The sequence below is a fragment of the Ipomoea nil genome, unplaced genomic scaffold, assembly GCF_001879475.1.
Source record: "Ipomoea nil cultivar Tokyo-kokei standard unplaced genomic scaffold, Asagao_1.1 scaffold3169, whole genome shotgun sequence".
Taxonomy (NCBI): domain Eukaryota; kingdom Viridiplantae; phylum Streptophyta; class Magnoliopsida; order Solanales; family Convolvulaceae; genus Ipomoea; species Ipomoea nil.
Genome location: NW_017619597.1, coordinates 2,379,816 through 2,406,685, shown reverse-complemented (window position 1 = coordinate 2,406,685; position 26,870 = coordinate 2,379,816). Strand labels below are relative to the sequence as shown.

General features: G+C 34.4%; 2 protein-coding genes and 1 long non-coding RNA gene across 6 annotated transcripts; 1 reads left to right on the top strand and 2 right to left on the bottom strand.

Moving 5' to 3' along the window:
- Window positions 1–2,485: 2,485 nt before the first annotated feature.
- On the top strand, window positions 2,486–4,622 carry LOC109167704 (thaumatin-like protein 1b). The gene is made up of 2 exons (XM_019316796.1): window positions 2,486–3,551; window positions 4,130–4,622. Exons 1-2 carry the CDS (start codon window positions 2,770–2,772, stop codon window positions 4,275–4,277), a joined length of 930 nt encoding a protein of 309 aa, XP_019172341.1. The 5' UTR covers window positions 2,486–2,769; the 3' UTR covers window positions 4,278–4,622.
- A 188-nt stretch (window positions 4,623–4,810) lies between these two features.
- LOC109167706 lies at window positions 4,811–7,587 on the bottom strand. Of its 4 annotated transcripts, none has more exons than XR_002051898.1 (4): window positions 7,429–7,587; window positions 7,132–7,232; window positions 6,200–6,934; window positions 4,811–5,219 (listed from the first exon to the last, which is right to left on the bottom strand). It is a non-coding gene; the product is annotated as an uncharacterized LOC109167706 (long non-coding RNA). The 4 variants fall into 4 exon arrangements; XR_002051900.1 differs by having other exon boundaries at window positions 7,433–7,587; XR_002051899.1 differs by having other exon boundaries at window positions 6,196–6,934; window positions 7,132–7,587.
- A 1,770-nt stretch (window positions 7,588–9,357) lies between these two features.
- Window positions 9,358–11,403, bottom strand: LOC109167474 (protein NUCLEAR FUSION DEFECTIVE 4-like). Its single transcript, XM_019316479.1, has 3 exons — window positions 10,951–11,403; window positions 9,936–10,726; window positions 9,358–9,867 (listed from the first exon to the last, which is right to left on the bottom strand). Exons 1-3 carry the CDS (start codon window positions 11,266–11,268, stop codon window positions 9,381–9,383), a joined length of 1,596 nt encoding a protein of 531 aa, XP_019172024.1. The 5' UTR covers window positions 11,269–11,403; the 3' UTR covers window positions 9,358–9,380.
- Between the last annotated feature and the right edge of the window lie 15,467 nt (window positions 11,404–26,870).

Sequence of the window (26,870 nt, the reverse complement as noted above, 5' to 3'; positions counted from 1 at the left end):
TGCTGTTTTTTAATTTCTACTACCAATGTTGTACTATATCTTCATTAATTAATTCATTAAAGCAAGTTGCAGAGGATTTAGGTTTTAGGAATGCCTTGAAATCCACACTAAATGTCCTATTTTAGCTAGGCAATTACCCTAATCATGTACGGAGTAGTAATTATCTAGTTATTACCTTGTCGAATCAACAACAATTTCACAAACTTTATTGCCTTTTGCGACATGGAAAATGTTATATGTACTTCCATTTTGTACTCCTAACTTGTATTTCTATACACAAAATCTTGATGTAGACACTTATATTCAAACCCACATGAAAAAAAATAGCTTAGTAGGGTCCGACAAAGTATTTGGAAAGATGTAAATTATGGTAATTTAGTATACATAGTTAAATATCGGTGTGCATAAGGGGACTTTAGGCATATTTTCACGTTGTTAGTCTTGAAGAATCAAATAAGCCACTTTATTAAGTGACAGCTTAATGATAGAAATAGTGTTCCTGAATGATTAAAATCGTCACTTCTGCATGAAAATAAATTGTAATTAAATTAAAAAGGTAAACTTTTAAATATAAATAGGTACTAAAAACATGAATTTAGTTCTTCAATTGCGGCTATATTTGGCAAACTTAGTTGAAAAGGTAGTTGAAAGCTCAAAAGGAGCTGAAAACTGAGGAGCTGTTATGCTTGAAAGTATTTGGTAAAATTATCTTTTTTGATAAGCCGATAAATGTAAAAATAAAAAAAAATATCTTTATAAAATTTGAATTAGTTTGTCAACATATTAAAATTTAATATTCTATTTTTTTTTTAAAGTTAACATTTTGAAATAAAATTATTAACATAATCATGATCTAGCATCTCATAATGAAATAGCAATATTATTGTGAATCTCCTTCATCTTATAATAATAATAATAATAATAATAATAATAATAATAATAATAATAATAATAATAATAATAATAATTGTGGTGAAAGTTGCGGGAAGAAGAGATAATAATTTTAATTGAGAAAGATAAATGATGTCATTTCTTTAAAATAATAAGGATAAAGATAGAAAAAAGTGTCATTTCTTTAAAATAATAAGGATAAAGATAGAAAAAAAGTTAGAAAACTACTAACTTATTTTGAATCTTTCAAAATAAGTTTTTATTTTAAACTACAAGCTTATTTTAAAAACATTATCAAATAAAATTTATATCTTATTAGTAATTTAAAATAAGCTATAAGCTCAATCAAACAGACTTTGCGTATTGGAGGAATCTACTTTTTGATTGTGTTCTGTTTTTGAGGACCACATTAGAGCGAGTAGTTATGCTGTGCATCCGTATGCACCATGCATGGTGCATACGCATGGTGCATACGGATGCAAAAACGACGTCGTTTTATTAAAAACGAGCGTCGCCCCTTAAAAAAAAGAATTCAGGTTGGATTCTCAGCAACAGCATTATGTTGTTCATCCATTCTGGAATTTTAGTTCATTGATTATGGAATTATAGTTCATCGATTCTGGAATTTTAGTTTATTCATTCTGAAATTTTTAGTTCATAGGTTAGATTATTGAATTATAGTTCATCGATTATGGAATTATAGTTCATCGATTCTGAAATTTTAGTTCATATGTTGTTGCTGTGATTCGAACATGAATTTTTTTTTTTAAGGGGAAACGCACGTTTTTAATAAAATGACGTCATTTTTGCATCCGTATGCACCATGCATGGTGCATACGGATGCACAGCATAATTTGCCCATTAGAGCAGCTAGACTTGAATTGGGCCGCCATTGGCAATCAATTTGGTATGTGACCATCCAGTAAATTTTTTATTTTAATGTTATAAAATGAGAATCTACTAAAAAACAAAGAGAATCTAAGTAATATGTATGTATGTTTGCGAGGCGGCAGGCTGTAGCTGAGGGTGAGCTACATTGCACGAGGGTTCAACTTGCCAATGCACAAGGGTTTAATTATATGGACCCCACCTCCCCTGCCCATTACCCTTCGTTCTTCCCAAGAGCCCCTTCTGCCCTCTGCCATCTTCACCCACTATTTTTAATTTCATAAATATAAATATTTAATATTTACACTTGTTAGATATTTTGACCAAATATTTTTGGTAACCTATTAAATATATTTATTGTAAAAATTTAATAAATTTATAGGTCTAATTAAATGTCTTTTTGCCAAGCACATTGTACTCAGATGACATGTAGTGACCTCGCTTATGTCGAAGGTCATGAGATCGAGCCTCGATGGAGGCGTTATTGATTCTTTGTGCTTCATTAGGTTGAGAAAGTATATTTGAACAGATACTACAATGTAATAAAGTCAGTAGCATTAAAAAAAATTAAATGTCTTTTTATTTTATTTTAATTTAATGATTTAATTACAACTTGAAGTACATATTTGAGCCTCCAAAAATAAATAGTAATATTTGATGATGTCTATATAATCCCACTCGCCAGCTTCCTTGGACATTGTCGAAAACTGAAGACATTAACGAACCACCTTAAAGCTAATTAGCATTATTAATCTTTCCTAATATCAACTCCTTTCTTCCTTATTTCTCTCCCTCCATACCTGACACACACCCACCGACCTTGTTCGAGTCGGTGTTTTTCTCTCTCCCTCTATCTCTATAAATATATACATATTCATCAATTCATTGCTCATATATTCACGTGATTCATCCATATATATATATTATTCTCTTGAAATATACATACAGATTCGTCTTCTTTCACGTTTTTCCAGATTCATTCATACACCAATGGCAAAGCTTCTGATTTCTCTTCCTCTTCTGTATTTGTGCTCTGTTCTTTCGTTTTCCGGCGTGTTTTCCGCCACATTTACGCTAGTTAATCAGTGTAGTTATAGTGTTTGGCCTGGGATTCTGTCCGGCGCCGGGACGGCTCAGGTTTCTCCAACCGGGTTTTCTCTGGACCCGGGTCAGTCGGTTCCGGTTTCTTTTCCCGCGGCTTGGTCCGGCCGGTTGTGGGGCCGGACGCAGTGCTCTCAGGATTCTGTCACCGGGAAGTTCGCCTGCGTCACCGGGGACTGCGGCTCCGGGACCGTGGAATGTTCCGGCGGGGGAGCCGCGCCGCCGGCTACGTTGGCGGAGTTCACGCTCAACGGCGCGGGGGGATTGGATTTTTACGACGTGAGTTTGGTTGACGGTTACAACTTACCCATGCTGGTGGCCCCACAGGGTGGGACCGGGGCGGGGAACTGTACGACCACCGGATGCATGAGCGACCTCAACGGCGGGTGCCCGGCGGAGCTGAAGATGATGAGCGGCGGCGGTGCCGTCGCCGCCGGCGCCAGCGGCGAGTGCGTGGCGTGTAGGAGCGCGTGCGAGGCGTTCGGCGACCCGAAATACTGCTGCAGTGGAGAATACGCGACTCCGGACACCTGCAAGCCCAGCTCTTACTCGCAGTATTTCAAGGCTGCTTGCCCACGCGCTTACAGCTACGCTTACGACGATGGTACCAGCACCTTCACCTGCGCCGCCGCGGATTACGTCATCACTTTCTGCCCTTTTCCGTCCACCAGGTAAACAATTTACTCTCTCAGTACCAAAATCTGATAATTTTTTTAAATGACAATTTTATTGTTTTTTTTATTATTATAAATGTTATTTTTTGTTCATTTTAAAACTAATAATATGAGTAATTGAAGGATGAAAATTATTATTTTTTTAATAATTCAAAAAAGAAATGTCATTTTTTTATAATATTTTTACTCACATGATCGCATGATCACCTTTATTTGATACAATTAAATATATTATTGAGATTGTAGTTTTACAATGGCATGTGATTTGTAGTGTATCGCCATCTTGTAACGCAATGATAACCATATTATTCGTCACAAAAACTGGGTCGGTTTCATTTCATGTCTCATATTACATATGCATCTCACGTTTCCACCACCCTTCTATTTACAAATAAATATTTATTTAACTTGTCTGTATCGTAACAGAAAGAGGCACCGACCTTGTAACCATTTCTCCTACTTGACACCATATCTTAGTATATAATAATATATTTGCTTACGATCTCATCTAGCCCTTATTATATTGCATTAATTATGTTGTTAATGCTTCTCTTGATTGGTCATTGTTAATGCAGCCAGAAGTCATCCGGAGGCCCAAACTCCGGTGCCGCCACCGCCGGTGTATCATTGGCCACCAACGCCGCCGACACCCCATTGCCGCCGTTCTTTGCCGTTTTCGTCACCGTTTTAGCAGCCGTTTTTCAATTAAAGCAATTGCACTGACCCTTGGCTTTTATCATAGAAAGAATCTCTAGGGTCTGATTTTGGATCGAATCGCAGCCCTACACGTGCCTGTTGTGTCCAGCTCTCCTTGCACCCTGAAGGAATATGCGGCTTTTGCATGTGACCCAAACAGACCAGTTTGGAGTTCTGTGAAAACCTGCAACAGTTTGAGTTGAGGTCCATGTGCTTCTGATTTTTTAAGGTTAAAAGAAAGTGTCGTCGTCTAGGAGCAGAGATCAAAAGGGTTGAAGCTGACATAATTCTATTTCTAAATTTTATGATTGGGATCGCAAATCTTTGTAATATAAATAAAATGTGGTCCATGTTTTCTCATTAAGGTATCAATTTTTTTTTTTTTGCAATTTTACATTTTTTTTTCACTTCTTTATTAGCTTTATAAGGTGTAAATTTGCCTGCCGCTTCATAAGCTTAATTTAACCAGGATATGATACGGAGTATTCATTAATATAATTTATCTTGTGATTCAAACTGTCTACCCAGATTGAGAAGAACAGACAAAATAATAACCAAAAAAATAAAAATGGGTGGCATATATTTCAACTATGACAAATAATACTATATAGGTGTACGCTAAATGAGTTAAGGATAGTTACAGTTGTCGTGGGTGAGCATTTACGTTAATGTCAATTTGTAGTTGTAAGAAGAAAGAGACCAGAGAATGGAAAATGAGAATGCAATCCTACCTAATAGAAGAAATACTAGTGTTAGTGTACCAAACTGTGCATTATGGATGAAATTAAAGAAGATAGATGAAATATGAATATTTACCTGACTCGAATTGAACACAGGAGAAGGGAATGAAAATGACAAATACCTTCAACTCAGAGAACATATCTTTATCTCTACAAGTTTATCTGTGGGAGAAAGTTGCATGTGCTGCTTCTAAAAAGGAACACTCCATTGACTTGCAATGTTTGACTCCTGCAAAGAAGAAAAATTAATCTTGTTTTGCGGTTTTGCCTTTGAGGATTGTTACGAAAGTAAAGAGAGGGAGGGTTTCTAATGTGCTGTCATATATTGTCTCAAACTGTCATTCTAGAAAAGACATACAAAGCCCTATAAATAGGTGTTAGAAAACAAGTTTCCATATACCCTACCTTCCTAAATCCCTAAGACTGTCTAATCTATAGGGATTCTATATATATCAAATATATATTCTATATTCCATAACAAGGATGATTACAAGATGATGATCAATGCCCGCTTTACTTTTAGTATGAGATAATAAGCTCTAAAGACGCTAAGACTCATGCACTTTTTTTTGCATGGTGCCTACTTTTTGATACCATAACATATGGTATCCTGTAATGATATTGGACTCTAGTCTAGCTGTTATTGAATCTATTTCTTGTTTTATTCATAGCACTATTACTACTATGTGACTGTGCACTGGATAAAGAAGTCGGACATGCATAAAGAGGAAAGCCAAGGTAATCTACAAAGGGTCAAGTTGCTATTCCTATTCCAATTCCTGCAGATAATGCAATGATAGGATAAAGTTATTCATCATTATCATCAAACTTTTCTCTCTTCCATCAGCACCCATTTCTAGTTCATGTGCATTTGTGAGCCACTTTAGTGATAGAGCTCTTTTATCAGACCAAGATGGTGGATAAGGACAAGAACATTCGGAAACTCACAGCCGCTACCATGACTTCACAAAACATATTGCAACTATCCTTTTCCTTAGATTGTCATTTTACAATTCTTTGCAGCACATCATATGTTTCATGACCTCTAATTAACAGAAAGAGACATAATAGATAAGCTCAAGTTTGAATAACTATATGGGGTCATTCATCGGCTATTTTCTTGATTTCTTCCATATCAGGAGAACTTGTGTTTCAAAAGGCTTTCCATTCACCATGTCTAAATAAATATTTGAAGGGTCAGAAACATACCGTTTGTACAGATGAACAGATGACAAGTGGGACTTGATCATATAGCCTCCTCTGGTAAATCTGATAAGAAGGTCCACACACGTATAAATATTCATCGGAAGTAAGAGAAGATCCTGACATCAAAACTTGAGGAGTTTCTTGCACAAGCAGTGTCACTTCAAATACTGAAAATATGTTCAAAAATCCCAGTCATTATGTCAGATTTACTTGGAAATTTGGAATAAGTTCATTGAAAAATATGAACTCTGTCCAAGAATGACGTGTTCCAAGGAATCTGTGATTTAAACAAGAAAAAAGTGACTAAATGTGTTTGAGGCTCCTTCTGATCAGGCAACATACTTCAAGCACTGGGTATCATTGTGGACAGTCTGGCACTGGATTGAATTTAGAAGCACATCCAACACTGTACACATGTATAGTTAGCAGAGAATCCACAAACATCGAAGAAATGATGACTAGAGGTGGAGCTAGGAGATCCTATGGATGATCTCAACCCTCAAGTAGGAATGGACGTTGGGAGGCAAGGACTCTCGGTTTGTCAATTAAAAAGCATAAAATGCCCAAACCTTATCCAAATACAAATTTATAATGAATTACAAATTTAGAATAAAAAAAGACCAATCATTGTGCCAAAGTAAATTATCTCCTAGCCCTAGAAATCCAGACCTCATGCAAGAGCTCGAGTGTTTTTGGAACTCTCGTGTTCTCAAGAGCCTTGGCTCGAGTGTTTATATACTGAAAAAATGATATGATATAGATCAATATTGGACCAAAATAATATAACAGAGTGAAGCATCACTCAAATAAAAACCATTGCAAGATGAAATATAAATGCAAGAGATACAAAAGGATTTAAAGAGAACAGGATAAATGCTTAGCATTTAATTTGCTCAAGCTCAGCTACTGAAAAACAGAATTAGAAGTAAATGAACCTTGATCCTCATCATCAAGAAATGCTTCATCTTCAACATCAAGTCATACTGGTCCCGGCAACATTATCACATTCCAAAGCATCAAAGCACGCCAAAATCGGCTATGCCAACAGGACAATAAAACTTGTTCAGATCAAATTCAAGCTTTATTATTATTAGTATTATTTATTTCAACTCAAATTTGATCCTCCATTTCTGTTAGGACTTGAATCTCCAAAATAATAATAATAAAATGCAACGTAAAGATCCTCGACTTCAGTTCGACAAAATTCGACTCCTTTACTCTAGAATGCTTACCTACCTGTGCTCGATTGTCAAGCGCAGCAGCCATTTTCGAAGCAATCTAACTGGAGCGCACGCTCAATTCAACATTTCATCATCCATCTACGAAATTGAGAATTAGAAAGAAAAAAAAAAAAAAAAAAGGAAAAGTGAAATTAGGAAATTAGGGTTTAAGACGAATTTCAGATTAAAGAATGGTGAAACACACTCTCCAACTTTTAATTAAGCTATTGAACTTTTAAAAGGTGCAATTAAGTATATTAACATGTGTTTTAGTGCATCGTAACTCAAAATTGGTTAGTGACCCGTTATAGAAAATTGTTAGGGTACTGACAATACTCTAGTTACTTCCGCGGAAGAAACTTGCATTCTTCGATGGAGGCGGAGAATGTTACGGTTATGGTGATGTTCCGGGGGAAAACTAACAATCAGATCACTGATTTCCCAGGAGGTAGTCGGAATGTCGTCAAGACCCTAACAACTTCACCAATCGTGATATTTCAATGCACTAAAATGACATGGTGATGTGTTTAATTACAACTTTTAAAAGTTCATAATCTTTTTTTGAATGCTTAAAAGTTCATAATCTAATTCTTTACTTCTCGTATAAAGTTGGAATGTGTATTTGACGTATATGTGTCTATGGTTCAATTTCGATTCTGATCCGTTTCTACCGTATTCGGTTCAATTCGAACACAACGATTTGATGTGAATTGTAGTCATTCCTAACTTGACTCTTTTCTTTTGTTAAGAAGTTTGTAAATTATTTAAGAATTATGTAGATAGATCCGTTAAGGATATGGATTGCAAATGGTGTGAGGAGGTTTACATTTGTTGCAATCACGTGAGTTGCGCACTTCTCTTTTGTTAATATTCTAGAGCTTACATTCCTATGTTTGGTTCATATTATCTGAGGAAATATAACATTCCCAGGGAATGAAAGGGAATCACATTCCCTTCAAAATAGGGAATGTAAGATAACCTTGGGGGGTGTTTGGTTCACGGAATCTTGAATTACCCCAGGTAATAGAATGATTTTGGGAATGTAAAATTACCTTATGTGTTTGGTTTGGATGGTGTAATATAATATTACCTTGTTTGGTTCAGAGTTATATTTTAGGTTATATGGATCAATTTACAATAATGTCCTCAGTAATATATATATAATGTCTGTGTATTTATTTATATCTATGAATGAACCAAACGGACGCATTATTATTATTATTATTATTATTATTATTATTATTATTATTATTATTATTATTATTATTATTATATAAGAATTCGTTAACAAGGGCAAAGTTGGAATAATTCAAGGTAATCTAAGATTATCTTAATAAAAAAATGGGGGTAATCACATTACCTTGAAACATTACTGCCACATCAGCTTTCAAGTAATATAACATTACCTGATATTTCCATAACTTGAACCAAACAAAGTAATATAGCACTACTAGACCCAGATTACCTAGGTAATCTAAGATGACCCGAACCAATTAAAGGCCTCCGGGATATTTATAAATTTTGCCATATAAAATAATTTTATTTCTCAAATTCAAGATTTTAGTTAATATTCTAAAATCATATATGATACTGTTATCTTATTTATTTATTTTTATTTTTAAATTTATTAAAATATATGAAAATATGTTAATAAGGATATTAAAATATATGAAACTACGTAAAAGATAATCTTAAACTAAATATCATTATATTACATACCTCAATTTTAATCCCATACAGAAATCTAATATTCACAGTAATCTAATAACACATGAATTTAACATTTTCAGTAATTTAACATTCCCTAAGATAATCTAACCTTCCCTAGGGTAATCTAATATTCCGTGAACCAAACGGTTACTCCATGTATACAATTGTTCCACCAATGTTCTTTAATTTCCCGGTACAAATATATACAAATTACAATGTTTTATAACGTGGAATTGTAACAAAATTCAAAACGATCAGTTGACGTAGGAGGTTGAAGGCGGCGCAGCCAACGCCTGGAACTTCTTGCGCTCAAACATCTTTCTATACACTTTCCTCGTTCTAACCACCAACACCATATCCAACACAACCCCAAAACCGCAGGCGGCGGCCATGATCACAAACACAAGCCGGTAACAATGCGGTCCCGTGCAATCGTTCCCTCCGTCGCCGGAGCTGACAGCCTCGGCGTCGTACAAGTAGCCGGCGAGGAGGCCGGAGAACAGGAAAGAACCCAGTGGGAGATTGAGGATGAGGATGTTGTACAACAGACCGTAACATTTGAGACCAAACAAGTCAGATGTTACCGGGACGGTGACCGCGATTCGAGCTCCGTAACACATTCCGACCAACATGGAACCTATGTGGAGGGAACCGGAAAATCCGACGGCCATTACAACGTAGCCGATGATCATCAGGAGTCCCGACACCGCATTCCAGATTGGTCTTGGCATCGCAACTTTCCTGCACAATTCACAATCTTTTCGATTCTGGTTCAGAAATGGACAAAATCAAGAAAGTTATTAGCGTACCCGATGAAATGCTCGGAAGCCATGCCGGAAATGATGCGACCGAAGAAGCCCCAAATGCTAGTGAGTGATATGAAGATGGAGACATCGCCATAGCCGAGAGCTGCTCCCATCTGTCCTAGGTTGTTTGACACGCAAAGACCAGTGCCCACTCCGCAAAGAAACGACACAAACAAAACCCAGAAATCAAACCTCAACAACGCTTCACGAATCGTATGATCTTCCCCGATCATCGGCCGCAGTCTAACCTCATCAGAAACATCATCCTCTGCCACCTTAACATTGACCAAAAGTGGCTCCTTTGTTAGCCCTTCCGGATCTGAAATCGACCCTGATTTAGCTACCATGAGGTATACAGGGACAACCAATGGCGAAACTAGCAGGACTAATAGCCCTATTGCGAACACCAAGGAAACCAATTTGCCGTGGCTGCCGCTAAGGTCAAAGACAGACAGATACACAGCAACTACGAAGGCAAGGGCGTTGAAGAAATGGAATATCTGGGACTGCCGCGGATCCTCCGCGGCCGTGGGCGGCGTTTCGCGGAGGAAAAAGGCGGCGATGAGGCAGACGACGGCGGGGGCGATGGCTAAAGTGAGCAAGAAAGCAGAAGGAGAAGAGGAGAAGAGGGCGGCGCAGAGGTCTGTGAATATGGCAGTGCTGAGACCCACATATCCCTTCAAAATCCCAGAAACTGGACCTTGGTTATTCTTGAAATTCCTCATGCAAGTCACCAACACTGCAGTGTTCATCCACGTCGTGCTGTTCCCTCCCATGCACAGAAACACACACATCTGTGAAAAGAAATGCAAATTTTCCATTTTATATTTATATAGGGATTCACTATTGGAAATTATGAAATTTCCGGCCACCTAAAAATGATCTTAAATCAAGTTAATACCAAAAAGTGATCGAAAATAGCAGCAAAAGTTTAGCTTTCGTCACTTTGTCAGGTGGTCGGAAATTTCATAATTTCCAGTAGTGATTATATAATGAACAGAAGAAATTAAGTACCTACCTGCCAATAGGGGAGGGGTTGAATTCTCTGGCTAACGACAAGCCATTGAACGCCATAACCGATGAGGCCTTCGACTCCACCTATGAGGAGTATAAGAGACGTGGGAAGACGGTCGGAGGCGAGGCCGGGGAGGAGGCCGAAAGCCTTGCCGACATCTTTGGCGACGGAGAGGTTGTTGAGTTGAAGCTGGGAAAGAAACATGAGAGATTTGAGGGCGTTGGAGTAGTTGGAAAAGGTGTAGTTGTTGCCAGAAACGACCTGAACCCAGATGGCAAAGACAAAGCCTACCCATTTTGATGGCACAAATTGCAGACCCATTTCCAAATTCCAAGTTGTAACAGAGAACAAGAAGATCAAGATTATTTATTATAGGCTTAGGGTGTAAATTAAAGGTGTTTGTGTTCTGTGACAAAGAAGTGGATCGGATAATGGTTGGTTTTTACCATGTTGAGCGTATTTATAGCGTTATGTAATATATTTGGTTGATAAAGATTAAAGAGGAAATTAATATATATTGAACATGGTTTTCATGGCTGTTAGTTGCTACTCCATGTTTAGGTTGTCCCTGGTTTAGACCTAGTGGATGGTCCCTGTCTAAACAAGTTAATCTGTCCAAACATAAATCATTGATGTGATCATTTACATTGAAAGTAATACATTTTAATCGGATAATGATTGATCGTGGTTTAATTTATGTTGGGAAATAGGAAAACAATAATTTTATTTTACTTTTGAATGATAAGGAAATTTACATCACTATTTGAGGGCCGGGTGTATACGGATAAATTTTGAATTGTGACCCTAGACAGCTGGCACCGTATATATAGCCCTGCAAAATTTTTTCACCTTTCAATATTAAATATCAAATTGCCACTGAAAAGAGTGTAACATGCTAATAAACAATACTTGGCCGATTTTGACTCGATTGGTCATCTGTTACAATAGACAAACGTTGGTGATAAGGAAGGATGAAGCTTGGCAAATGGCAAGAAGGGCCCTCACTCACTATTTTTTTAGAAGCTTCCAATCCTCAAAACCAGGTGTGCTTACTGAAACAAGGTACTAGCTTAGGAATGAATTGGAACACAACTTTCATTTCAACTTTCAAGTATCGCATTCTTCTGTGAAAGAAATTTATCACGAGATATTTCTTATAAAGAATTTCAAACTTGAATCATTAAAGTACAAAGTTTTAGATAATTTATGTGTGTTTCAATCAGTTTTTCGATAGTATGTGCACGTCATCTACTTACACTGACTATGTTCATGTGTTAGTACATAATATAATGTACGTTACTATTGATCGATGTGGGAGTTGCTAGGGTTAGACCAATGTATGGTTTGACATGATTTATGCATCAGTTGGCCCGAGATGGGAAGGAGCTGAGGGCGCAAGACATAACAATAACACATTTATATGTTATAGTGCTAATAGATTGATAATATGATAATAACATGTGATACAATCTAAATCGTAATTGTAGAATATATATATAATATTAAAAGGAAAGGGTCAAATAGACCATTCAACTTTATAAGAGAAAGCAATTAAGTTTTGAAATTGCAATTAAATAGTCTAATTTGTCATTTTGGTACATCTGCACCCAATAACTTATCATTAATGTTTCAGAGACTGACGAACAATCGTCGATCACTATAGTCATTGAAGAAGGCAATTTGACTGGCCACTTTCACTGGAGAAGGTGACAAGCCAATCGCCTTCGTTGATCAAAGAAGGCAACCGATGCAATTACCTTCTTCAAGAAGTTGGCCACAGATCGCGGAGACAACCAGCCATCTCGGTTCTTCTGAAGTTAATGTTCTTGACCTTCATGTAAAAGGATTCATTATTTGTTTAATTTTTTTTGACTTCTTCTAAATTGTATGTCAAAAAATTGTTTTTTTTTTTGGATTTAATTTGTGAAGAAATATGGATATTTGAAATTTTTTTGGATAACAAATCTATGGAATTATTTATCTCAATTAACTTTGGATTTTCAATTATTTGTTTTTCTTTTATTACTAAGTCAAATTTTGTGTTAAAATTTTCAATTAATTTTGATACATTTGAAATTTTCTTTTCTTGTTGTTCTATCATAGTTTTTAAATAATCAATTTGTTTTAAAATCATTTTGTTAGACTGATTCATTTTAACAAATTATTCTTGCTATGCAATTTTCAATTTCACCTAGTATTTCTTTTTTAGCTTCATAAGTAGTCTGCATTGTTTTATAAAAAAGGGAAATTTGGATCATGTTATAAATATATATACTTAGTGGACATTATTATGTAACGGACGTAACGGTCCGGTAATTAAGCATACCATTATTGTATCTGTTATACTTGCATTGTATATATACTTACATATGTTGTATTGTTTGGATGCTAGTGAAATGAAACTTACTCTTCCCCCTATCTCTCTATACTATGTTCTTGTTTTAGCTTATACGGAATACTTTGAATACTATACTCAAATCACCGGTTAGGAGCTAACGGGCACAAACAATATTACATTACAACACGTTATCAGCACGCTCTTCATCGGTGAACGGTATTATTTTCCTAATTGCTAAAAACCATCTTATCTGTGCTTTGTTTCACTATCCGCGCACGAATATCTATAGTGTTACATTGATTTTCTAATTCGACATATTATAGTTTCTTTGAAATTTATGCTTCTAATAGTAAATATCATAGTTCCTTGTATGCTGATGATATGACTAAAATCAAAGTACACGACGGATCATTATCTTGATGCCTTTTTAATGACATTTATGCAAATCTATGCTCTTAATAGATCTATTGCAAGAACATGAAATGTAGATAGATTAAAAAAATTTTCGAATAAATATATATATTTATATATATTGCTCCAGTCCATATCAACCTGTTTGTATACATCACTTTGTATATATATATCAATCTGTTTTTTTTCGAAAAAAAAGAAGAACAACAATCATCAATACCTGTTTTCTTTGGCCGATCTGTCACCATTCTTTTCTCCGATCGGCGATTGGTACGTCGGCGATTGCTACGGCGGCGCTGCTTGGCTGGCCGCACTCTGATGGACGGATGCGGCGGCGGCATCTTCTCTCCGCCAGTTGCATATGCCTCTAGTTATGGCGGCGTTGTGCGATCGCCCGGCATAAAGCGGAGGCGCGGCACTCCGGCAGAGGGCCGCGGCGTGGAGTTCCGGCTGAGGGCGGCAGCGTCTCTGGCTCTGCGGATCGTATTTTGCCGTGCCTCGTTCCGGCTAAGCCTTTTGTTTTTTTTCTAAAAAGCTTAATTCAGGCTTGTTTTTTTTAGGCGCAAATCAGAATATTATAAAATGGGTCATTCGATTTTGAGCTTAAAATCTGATCTTATTTCTTTTAAAAAGGATTATAATGTTTTGGGCTTCTCTTTAATTGATTTGGGCCTGCAACTTAATTCTTGTAAATGATATATATACATGTATAAATTGTTTTGGGCCAAGTTTTGGCATCAGTTCTGAATATCATTTTGGGCCAATCTGTGATATATTTACCCACATATTTTACTTGGGCCTGATTTATTCTGATTTATATGTATATAAATTGTTTTGGGCCAGCAATTTGTTTTTTTAAAGCATTGAGAATTATATTGCTTTCAAATTGCCATTCAATTTATTATTGAATATGCTCATAAATTAAAATTGCTATTTTGTACAATTTATTTGGATCATATGATTTTATGAATTTCTATGCATATTATGTTATATTAGCATAATATTTTTTTATTATGCATTATGCTTTACAAGTGGACCTTCGGATTTAGCCAGACTTAGTATGCATAGATTTGAAAGTTATACATCCTGGATACTATTACCACAATTGTTCTGGACGGGAGTGATTATTTCATCCGGGCTCTTGATATTCAAATTTATCTCGATCCTACGTCACTTTGAAGACATGATCGTTGAGAAATCCATGAATGACGCAGCCCAGAAAGCCAACGCTTTATTTTCTTACGCCACCTGAATACCCTTCCTACAAAGGACCATTATGCCTTATAGAAATCCCCGAAGGATAAATTTGACTAGCACATATTCATTGGTCCTTTCTAAAATCTCAGTTAGACTGCCTTATCTTGATCTTTCAAAACTTTAAATCAAATTCCTGATTTTAAATCAACTATACGCAAAATTGTGTCCCAACTAAAGTTGCGTAAGTAGAATATTTTTTTTCTGGCACGAATTTGATTGGCGAGCCCTTGTCTTCTTTTCCACACCACCCTCCTCCCATGAGTGTAGAAACACAACCACATGTTGACGCAAATCTATAGTGCATGCCCAGTTGGTTCTGCACCGGTGCCCGAAGCACACGATTTCACCTAATTGTGCAACACTAAGAGGGGGCTGAGGAAGAAGACGGGAAAGAGATAAGGCCAAGGTGGCAAGAACAATAACTCCCGAAACCAGAATAAAAAGCAAAAATGATCCAACTCGTCAAAGTCATAACTTTGGCCCAACAGCAAGTTATGTTTCACGTATGGGTATAAAAGGCACTACTCACGTGTGTTTTCACACCCGAAGCATTTTGCTGAAATCTGAATGAACAGCACTATGTTGAATCCAACAAAGTTTCCTTGCCTGAAGCAAAGCAAAACTTCCACCCAATAGACACATGTGTGGCTGTTGTCAATTACGAACAAAACAATTGCCAAATTTCTGAGCAAACGTCATTTAATTAAATTCTCCGTTTATCCTCTTAAGCATATAATGATGGATAATGTTTGGTGAATTCAACTTGTCAACTTTTGACAATTGTTATATGGAATTAGGCATTATGATAAAGCATCACATGCCTTGTGACCACACCTAAAAGGGTTTAGCTGAATCTCTAAATTTAAATTACTTGCTAAACCATTATTTTTCAAAATTCCAATGTGCCGGATACTTGGTGGGGAAATGCAATATTTATGCTAAAAATTTCGGCACAATGCATATCCTTATTCCCCCTTACATCTAATACGTGGTTTTCAAACAAACATTTCCCAAATCTGCGTTTCTATTCATATGAATGCAGTCCAATCTATTACATGACCACCATAGAGTATCCATCTAAACCTCCAACTATTGTCTCCAATATTTAAAGCCCCTGAGAGAGACGCGATGGATACGCTGACTGCATGAAGATCGGTTCACGGCATTAGGGGGAGATATGATCAAAATTGAAATAGAATGCCGAGAAATTTCATGAAATGATCTTCAAAAATCAAATCCACGTACCAATTAGACTGAACTGGAAGTTCAGAAAGAAATCAAACATATCTGTCAAATAATCTTTTTCATAAAAAGAGTGACTAGGTCCCATACATATTCCCCAAAATTGGACCATATATATCTATCAATACTCCTTGACGCCAGAAGCGCGGGAGATTCATTGGGATAGAAAAATAAAGAATCAACTAGATCTAGTAAAGAATTTATGTCACTCGTGAAAATCTTAGAGCTCTTGAAATATTAAAAAGTTATATCTTTAAGACGATCGTCCAGACGACGAGAAAAAGCCCAGTAAAATTATTGGTGCACCAAATATTCATAATACTGGGTTGCGGAACAACCAGATATAAATATCCTTGGGAAATGGCTATAATCTGGTTAACTTCGAAAACTACTTCTATATATATGGGAGAGATTCTTAAAAATATTGTAAGTTGTCGACAACACAGTTGCCTTCAAATTGCTCATATTATATGACAATCTGGATCCAGAACTAGGTGCAAGAAGCGCCTAGGTTGATTAATATATAAAGAGAGCAATTAAAGGCATATACAGCTCAACTCGCTAATATATTCCTTTTGTACACCATTGAAGTATTAACCCTGTAGGTTACAAATGGTGTTTGTATGAAGGAAAACAAAAATGATAAGGTGGTGAGATATAAAGCGAGTCTGTAGCCTAAGGGTTCACGCAGAAACCCAGAATCAAGTATACTTTCCCATGATAAATATTATTAAAAGTTCCGCTACATGATTGGCAGAATAATTCTAGATATGCAGCTTATTAAAGTCATGACCTAGAAATTATGGGTCATTAGACACTAATGTTTATATGAAAATCCTTGATGGATTTATAATTCTCAAAAATGAAAGAAAATAAATATCACAACACGTTTGTTGTTGAAGTACAATTGCTTTACTCAAACTTAAAATAGTGAAGCAATTGATTGAGTAATTTCCTCTTAAAATAGGAAATTATAGAAATGAATATGTACCAATAGGTACTTATTAAGGGGCTTATTGGAGATGGAGAATCAAGTATTACATCGACCTGTAGATCGAGCATTTCCTTAAAAGGAATTTTACATACTATTTAGTCTATGTCCAAATAATCTCCCGAAGTAGATAAGGACCATTTTTACCTAAAAGGATACTTCAGGACCAGAAGTCCACTGCTTCAAAACGTCAGTTTTTGAATACCTTTTCTTTGAGACATAAAATTCCCAAATTCACATATTATTTTTGTAATTTGTAAAGAGTGATTTGGTGATTCTCCTAGAAAGAAAAGGAAATGATGTTAAATAATATCCTTAAGGTATACAATACATCTTTAGAGAAGTCATTTGAATATTGGCATTATGTTAAACGGCATGACTTGGATTGATATATTATAAATCAATCTAAGCTTTAAGCATCTTAAAGCCTAAGGGATAATACTTGTTCTTATAGATGTATTTTGTATATTATCATCTCGTTATTACTTTCCCGCTTTGTCATAGCGACTGTTAAGTTATGAGATGAAATAAGGAATAGCAAATCAAGGTACAAATATTCATATTGATGCTTTTGACATGAAGTCATCATACTTCGGACAAATAAAAACGTATATAGTTTTTTATGATATAAAATACCTTGATCCACATGAACTCCAGAAGAGTGATAAAATATTTGTCCAGAAGATTTGCTCCAATGACAAGTTAGCAAATCTATACCTACAAAATATCTATGAGAAATCCCTGATGGATTTATAATTTCCGAATGAGGATTTATTTAGTATTATAAAGTGTCATTATTTACTCTTTAAAGAGTTGCGAATGGGGTTATTATCCTCATGTAGAAGGAATAATATGTACCATTATGTGCTCAATAAAGAGTTGATAATGGACTTATTTATTATCTCAGTCAATATTGATGGTGTAAACATCAATGAAATATATAAAGAGTTTGATGATGTCAATTCATCTTTAAAGACTGAGATCGATTTTTAAAATAAAAGCTTGTGAAAGCTATAAGTATTATCTCGACTTGAAGATCGAGTTTTTCCTTGAAGAATTTTTATACACCAGTCAGCCTACATCTAAAAATGCTTTTCACATGTCTATATGCATAAGTGTCATGTTTTTATCAAACTAAAGGTTGCCTAATAATCTCTTGAAGCAGATAAGGAACCATTTGGACTCGAAATCCCTTACTTCATTATCGTTGGAGCACCATTTTAGAACCAGAAGTTCCATAATCGCAACAGGCATATGATATTTGCGATGAAATTGCTAGCAAAATCTAGTGCTTCTCCTACAATGAAGTACTTGAATAATGATTAACATATCCTCCGGTATCTTCAAGATACAAAGACATGATATTTATGTAAGAAACTGTGATACGGTTTTAATAGGCTACTTAGGTACTGGCTATTTTGTTTAATCCCTGTAATGCCAAGTCCAAACTGGTTATACACTGAATTTCCCTAAATGATCAAAATGAGGACAATAACACTTGTGTTGCACAAATGTTATATGAGCTCTAGAAGGGCCATAAGATTATTGTACACTACTCTAGAGACAATCCAGAAGATTTGTCCAATCCACCTCTTCAAATTTTGAAATATATGTAGAACTTGAAGATTGTTATCTTCAGGGGGAGACGGGAAGTATATTTACTCGAATCAATTCGGAAGATTGGACGTAAAATCGTGAAGATTAAGTCATAAAAGACTAACAGTTGCGCACTATTTGCAACACAACGGGAAGTACATTTACTTGAATCAATCCAGAAGATTGAACGTAAAATCCTGAAGATTATGCGGTTTGCGCCAGTCATAAAAGACTAACAATTGCGCACTATTTGCAACGCATAAATACATAAATATCATGTACTCTTTTCCTCACTAGTTTTCTCCCATTGGGTTTTCTAGTGTGGTTTTTAACGAGGCATGAGTATGATATAGTAATGACAATGAGGAAAAGTTGCAAAATAATTGGTTAGATGGACAAACCCCAAAATCCTGAAGATTATGCGGTTTGCGCCCTGAAGGCTTATGGTTGTACTCTTTTTCCCTTAACTAAGTTTTTCCCACAGGGTTTTCTTAAGTTAAGGTTTTTAATGAGGCGACCAAATACAATATATTATTTTACATATATCATGTACTCTTTTCTTCAACTAGGTTTTTCCCACGTGGTTTTCCTAGTGAAGTTTTTAATGAGGCATGAATATATTTTCTATTGTACTCTTTTCTTGTCTAGGTTTTTCCCACCGGGTTTCCTAGCAAGTTTTTAACGAGGCAAGACTATGGACAAATAATGTCCAAGGGGGAGTGTTATAAATATATATACTTAGTGGACATTATTATGTAACGGACGTAACGGTCCGGTAATTAAGCATACCATTATTGTATCTGTTATACTTGCATTGTATATATACTTACATATGTTGTATTGTTTGGATGCTAGTGAAATGAAACTTACTCTTCCCCCTATCTCTCTATACTATGTTCTTGTTTTAGCTTATACGGAATACTTTGAATACTATACTCAAATCACCGGTTAGGAGCTAACGGGCACAAACAACATTACATTACAACAGATCATAATTTTTCAATTCAGTATCTAACCATTTTTTAGATTCTATTATTCTAACTAGTATTTTCACCCGTGCGATGCACGGAATGGAATTGTTGTAATATATTAAGAATATTTAAATCGATATATAATTATTTAAGAGTTAATTTCACCAAAGGTCGTTTATCTTTCCTGACAATTCCAAATTTAATCCTAGACTATAGTTATTAATTATTACAATTTATTCTATGTTACAACTCTTATGTTAATATTCTTACTATTATTATTAACACTTAATTACTTTTAGATATTATTATTACCACTTATATTATTATTATTATTATTATTATTATTATTATTATTATTATTATTATTATTATTATTATTATTATTATTAGTTTCTTTTCAAGTACTGTTAGTATATAATGGTCGTGAGGCACAATAATAATATAACCATAATTAAATATTCTTGTATAGTATTACAGAGTTAATGTCATTTTTGGTCCTAGACTTATTGAGGCATTGACACTTTTCATCCTCTATAATAAAAATTGCCACTTAGTAGACACTGTTATTGGTCGTTGGACAATTTTGATCCTCCGTCAATGAAGCCGTTTGTTGACCGTGAATTAGAAGGGCTTTTCTGTCTTTTTATGTCTTATTCTTCTAATCTTGTTTAGGTCAGCACTGTTGTGACTCCTGTGAGGCGAGATGGCGAGACTTGGCGGCTAAGTAGTAACCGTCGGTAGTGAGTAGCTGCGAGGTTCTTCTCCGGCGAGTTGTGGGTACGGCGGCGAGCATACGAGGCAGTTACTCCTTCCGGCGACCGACCAGTAAGGCAGATTTGGCGGTGCAGCAACAGATCTGGCGAGGTTGGGGCCTTCACCGGTGGTCTTTGGTTCCGACGAAGCAGAGAGGGCAGCAGGTCGGCAAACCCTCCTATGGTAAATAGCAGTTGTAGTTGTAGATGGCGTGATGTAGAATTTGCACCTGTAAGTCCTCCCTTCCATATTGACCACAAATATCCTTCCCATCTCTCTCTCTCTCTCTCTGACAACAACTACTTGGTGCACAACCTCAAAAACTCTGTTATTCTACCTTAAATTCATTGAAGTTTCAAGCTGAAAATGTGGAATCCGCCGCTCTCCAAAAATCGCATTGTCTGAGGTGTTGGTAACACTGGCAATGCTTTGATAAAACCCTGATGATAAAATTCGTCTTGGTCTTAATCCAAGGATCATATCTAAGGTTGCTGATGACTCGCATGGCGAAAGAATACTTGATGAGCTTGAAAGGGATGGTGTTGATACATCTTTTATGGTGGTGTCCAAAGGAGGAAACTCACCATTCACATATGTCATTGTTGACAACCAACAAAAAAAAAAAAAAAAAAAAAAAAACTCGCACGTGCATTTTCACTCCAGGATATCCACCCATGATATCTAAGGGTCTACATACCCAAATCAAAATTGTCTTCAGCGCTTGGAGTAAATATTGTCTACTTAGATGGAAGGCTACCTGAGACTGCTTTGATTGTAGTGCAGGAGGCAAAGAGTAGGGGCATACCTATTATAGTTGATGCAGAAAGGTTAAGGGAGGGGTTGGGTGATATTCCTGACTTTGCTAGTTATGTTGTATGCTCGACAAAATTTCCACAGGCATGGACTAACGCCCTTTCTATTCCAACTGCACTTGTTTCCATTATCTTGAGATTGATGTCAAATGTAAAATTCGTGATTATTAGTTGGGTGAAGATGGTTTCTTAATGTTAGAAAGGACTGAAGCGGATAACGAACCTCAGTTTGAAGAAATGGATGTAGCAGTGACCAATGGATGGAGAAATACAAGGATTAGAACATAAAAAGACAGAAATACCGTGAGTCACAAAATAATATAACAATAATTAAATATTGTTCAATTCTATATTCTTCTAGGATTTCTATTACCATCATTAATTATTCCCAAATTTACCATAATTAAATAATTTGACCAATTATAAAGAAAGATTATTAAATAATGCACGGGACAATTGTTTAATTAAAAATTTAAAAAATTCATTAATAAAACATAAGGTTCTCATAGTTTTTCTTAGAAACTCTTTAATAAAGTATTTTTTTAGAAATTGGTGGGCCAAACCGCCAACGACAGTTTGCGGTGGATAGATCTCGAAAAAATACGCGATTTCAAAAAAACATTTGTCCAAAACAGACAACGGAGTAAAAAGTTATGTCTTGCCGAACTTTTGTTGTACGAATGGTAAAGTAGAAATCAATATATTTTATTAGGAAGAGAGATTTTTTAGGAATTGGGCGGGAAGTTAAAATTTCAGGATTTTTTTTTTTTTTTTTATATATAGTATAGATTGTATTACACTATTTTATAATATTAGAATAAAATTTTAACGCAGAATTATTGTACGAATGGGAAAGTAGAAATCAATATATTTTATTAGGAAGAGAGATTTTTTAGGAATTGGGCGGGAAGTTAAAATTTCAGGATTTTGATTTTATATATAGTATAGATTGTATTACACTATTTTGTAATATTAGAATAGAATTTTATTGCAGAATTATTGTACGAATGAGAAAGTAGAAATCAATATATTTTATTAGGAAGAGAGATTTTTTAGGAATTGGGCGAGAAGTTAAAATTTCAGGATTTTGTTTTTATATATAGTATAGATTGTATTACACTATTTTATAATATTAGAATAGAATTTTAACGCAGAATTATTGTACGAATGGGAAAGTAGATATCAATATATTTTATTAGGAAGAGAGATTTTTTAGGAATTTGGCGGGAAGTTAAAATTTCAGGATTGTGTTTATATATATAGTATAGATTGCACACTATTTTATAATATTAGAATAGAATTTTAACGCAGAATTATTGTACGAATGGGAAAGTAGAAATCAATATATTTTATTAGGAAGAGAGATTTTTTAGGAATTGGGCGGGAAGTTAAAATTTCAAGATTTTGTTTTTATATATAGTATAGATTTTATAAAATTTTTTATAATTTTAAATGTAAAATTTTTTCAAAGAAATTCATGCTAAAATTTCAGTAATATAGTTTTTAAGTTCACGAATTTTAATAAGAGCATATTCATAATTATTATAAGAGTGTTCATATTCTTCCCAATTTTGAGAATGACAAAATTCTTGCATTTATGTTAGAAAATTTGAAGATTATATTCATGCATTCTAAGTTTCCAGATGTAAAATTCTAAACGTGGGTGAATCATTTTAATTTTTCAGAATCGTAATAGCTCTGATACTAAATATGTGGGGGAGATGCCTCCACGGAGGTTTAATTGTGGTAAAATAATGTGAAAAGAGTGTGGAATAGTGTATTGTATAGGACATAAATAATTGAGGAATGAACAGTTTCGGTGTGTGTACATATCATTAATATAATTGAGGAATGATTAATCAATGACATGTAGTACATATCATTAATAAATTTTGAAATAGTTAGATAATAGTAAAAAGTAGAATAGTAGTTTGAATTTATTAATTCGGAAAAAATTTTGGATGAACAATTTGGGTGTGTGTAGGAGTTGAAAATTAAATTTAAGGTGTAGGAATTTAAAAATGACAGTTGAAAACATTTTTAATTTCAAAATTGCTTAAATTATTCAATTTCAGCTCCATTGTAGTAATTTTTATAATAATCAGAGTCATAATTTATGGGATAAAGAGGAGTTGAATATCTGTAAGATTCTCCTATTTCATAATTTATGTGTGCATGTTGTTGATGAAATTCTGCTTCAAAATTTTTAATGTGTTTTGATTGAGAAACTAATTCGATTATTTCTTCAACCAAACTATCTAATTTTTCTTCTTCAAAATCTATTTCAAATTGTTCTTGTAATTTGTCTAATATAAATTTTTCTTGGAATGTGAAAAATTTTAAATACTTAATAATTTGTTTTACCAAGTCTGGGTAGGGAAATTTCTTGAGTAGATAATAAATTTTTTTCATTAAAATTTGGTATATTTATTATATATATTCAAGGAATTCTTTATCTTTAGATTTTTCATCTAAATAATATGTCGTAAATATGTTTCTAAAATTTCTTTCTACTTGAAAATTTTCATTTTTTGCCAAAATAGACTCGAATAAATTTTTTGTACATGTTTTCAATTTTTTCTAGAAATTGTCTTTTCCACAGACGTTGTTTTGAGAATTTATATTTCAAAATTGGAATAAGGGTCAAATAGACCATCGAACTGCACACGATAATTCAATTAAGCGACTGAACCTAAAAATCTAACAATTGGATCCCTAAACTAACCAATTCCAAACAATTCTTCTAATTTTGAAAGTTTCCAACAAGTAAACAGGTCATCCTTCCAAATTAATAATTTTTTAAAAAATAAATTTTAAATAAAAAAAAAAAAAACAGGACCCGCCGGAGTCTTTTTTAAAAAAAAATTAAAATAATTAATTTTTAAAATTTATTTATTTTTAAATAATTAATTTGGGAGGATGACATGTTAGAAACCTTCAAATTGAAAAAATTGTTTGAAATTTGTTAGTTTAAGGACCTAATTGTTAGTTTTTTTAGGTTCAGTGGCCTAATTGCATTATCGTGTATAGTTCGATGGCCTATTTGACCCTTATTCTTTCAAAATTTTACTCTTTCAAGCAGTTTTTCAAATTTTGCTCCTTCTTCTTCTCTTTACTCCTGCCAGATATGATCTTTTGAATCTTTCTTCATCTTATCAGTTCATGTTAGTTTTTATGCTTAATATTTAATCATATTTTATCTAAAACCCTCACTTTTTCACCCCTATCCTACTACTGGATTTCTCCGTTTACAATCCTAACAACATCTATGAACCTTATTTGAGTACTCTTTTTCGTTTCTGGTACTTCTTCCCCAAAGGTTTTCTAGACTACATGGATTGCTTCGGCTCAAACAGGATTTACGTCTGTTGGATAAATATAAAATATGATTAAAAAAAAACAAAAACAAAAACTAACATAAAGTAATAAGATTAAGTTGTGAGCATACCCTCTTAGTAGCAATTTGAAGAAGTTGGAGCAAAGGAATTTAGTGTGAGAATTTAGAGCGTATGAACAAAGGGATATCCATTAGGATGCATAAGTTAGTTGATTGTTGTGTGTGTCTACGGAGAAAAAAAGGGTTATTGATGAAAAGTTGAAAACCTGTGAAAAATGTAACATTTGTACATAGTAGCTGATGAGATAAGATTCGTTCTTATCTTCATCCTGTATATAGTAGTTAGCTGTATATCCTAGAACCTTCAAATCTGTTGTATAAATAGGTGTGATGATCTCTCCGTAAACACACACAACAATCAACTAACTTATGCATCCTAATGGATATCCCTTTGTTCATACGCTCTAAATTCTCATACTAAATTCCTTTGCTCCAACTTCTTCAAATTGCTACTAAGAGGGTATGCTCACAACTTAATCTTATTACTTTATGTTAGTTTTTGTTTTTGTTTTTTTTAATCATATTTTATCTTTATCCAACAGACGTAAATCCTGTTTGAGCCGAAGCAATCCATGTAGTCTAGAAAACCTTTGGGGAAGAAGCACCAGAAAGGGAAAATAATACCCAAATAAGGTTCATAGATGTTGTTAGGATTGTAAACGTAAAAATCCAGTAGTAGGTTAGGGGTGAAAAGGTGAGGGTTTTAAATAAAATATAATTAAATATTAAGCATAAAAACTAACATGAACTGATAAGATGAAGAAAGATTCGAAAGATCATATCTGGCAGGAGTAAAGAGAAGAAGAAGGAGCAAAGCTTAAAAAACTGCTTTAAAGAGTAAAATTTTGAAATATAAATTCCCAAACCAACGTTTGTGGAAAAGACAATTTCTAGAAAAATAAAATTGAAAACATGGACAAAAAATTTATTCGAGACTATTTTGGAAGCAATGAAAATTTTCAAGTAGAAAGAAATTTTGGAAACATATTTACGACATATTATTTAGATGAAAAATCTAAAGATAAAGAATTCTTGAATATACAATAAATATTCCAAATTTTAATGAAAAAATTTATTATCTACTCAAGAAATTTCCCTGCCCAGACTTGGTAAAACAAATTATAAAGTATTTAAAAATTTTCACATTCCAAGAAAAATTTATATTAGACAAATTAAAAGAACAATTTGAAATAGATTTTGAAGAAGAAAAATTAGAAAATTTGGTTGAAGAAATAATCGAATTAGTTTCTCAATCAAAACACATTAAAATTTTTGAAGCAGAATTTCATCAACAACATGCACACATAAATTATGAAATAGGAGAATCTTACAGATATTCAACTCCTCTTTATCTCATAAATTATGACTCTGCTAATTATGAAAATTACTACAGGGAATGAAACTGAATAATTTTAGCAATTTTGAAATTAAAAATGTTTTCAACTATCATTTTTAAATTCTTACACCTTAAATTTAATTTTCAACTCCTACACACCCAATGTCTTCATCCAAAATTATTTCCAAATTAATAAATTCAAACTACTATTCTACTTTTTACTATTCTCTAACTATTCCAAAATTTATTAATAATATGTACTATATGTCATTGATTAATCATTCCTCAATTAATACTTGTCGTACACAATACACTATTCCACTCTTTTCACATTATTTTCCCACAATTAAACCTCTGCAGAGGCGCGCGCACACACACACACACACACGATAAGGAAATGCTTTTATTTTACTACTCTCGTCACCTAAAAAAAAAAAAAAAAAAAAAAAAAAAGTAAACAAGTATGAATACTTTATGGCATGGGTATGTAGGTGGAAGAAAGTGATATAAGAGCTGTTTGGATGGGGGAAGTAACCAAGTACCTGCCAATACAATAAGAGAGCGGTTGAATCCTGGCGCTGACGACAAGCCATTGAGTTCCATAACCGATATGATGAGTATAAGCGACGGTCGGAGGCGAGGAGGCCGAAAGCCTTGCCGACATCTTTGGCGACGGAGATCGAGGTTGTTTGGCTGAAGCTGGCCTGGGAAAGAAACATGAGAGATTTGAGGGCGTTAGTTGGAGTATGTAATTGGAAAACATGAGAGAAGGTGTAGTAGTTAATCAGCCATTTTGATATATGCTGCTGGCCTCTAACA

Excerpts from the sequence above, each read along its gene's own strand:
- LOC109167474 (XM_019316479.1), bottom strand. The coding sequence starts at position 11,268 with ATGGGTCTGCAATTTGTGCCATCAAAATGGGTAGGCTTTGTCTTTGCC. Across the intron at positions 10,727-10,950 it reads AACCCCTCCCCTATTGGCAG|ATGTGTGTGTTTCTGTGCAT; the intron begins GTAGGTACTTAA and ends TTCTTTTCACAG. Across the intron at positions 9,868-9,935 it reads GCTTCCGAGCATTTCATCGG|GAAAGTTGCGATGCCAAGAC; the intron begins GTACGCTAATAA and ends TGAATTGTGCAG.
- LOC109167704 (XM_019316796.1), top strand. The coding sequence starts at position 2,770 with ATGGCAAAGCTTCTGATTTCTCTTCCTCTTCTGTATTTGTGCTCTGTT. Across the intron at positions 3,552-4,129 it reads TGCCCTTTTCCGTCCACCAG|CCAGAAGTCATCCGGAGGCC; the intron begins GTAAACAATTTA and ends TTGTTAATGCAG.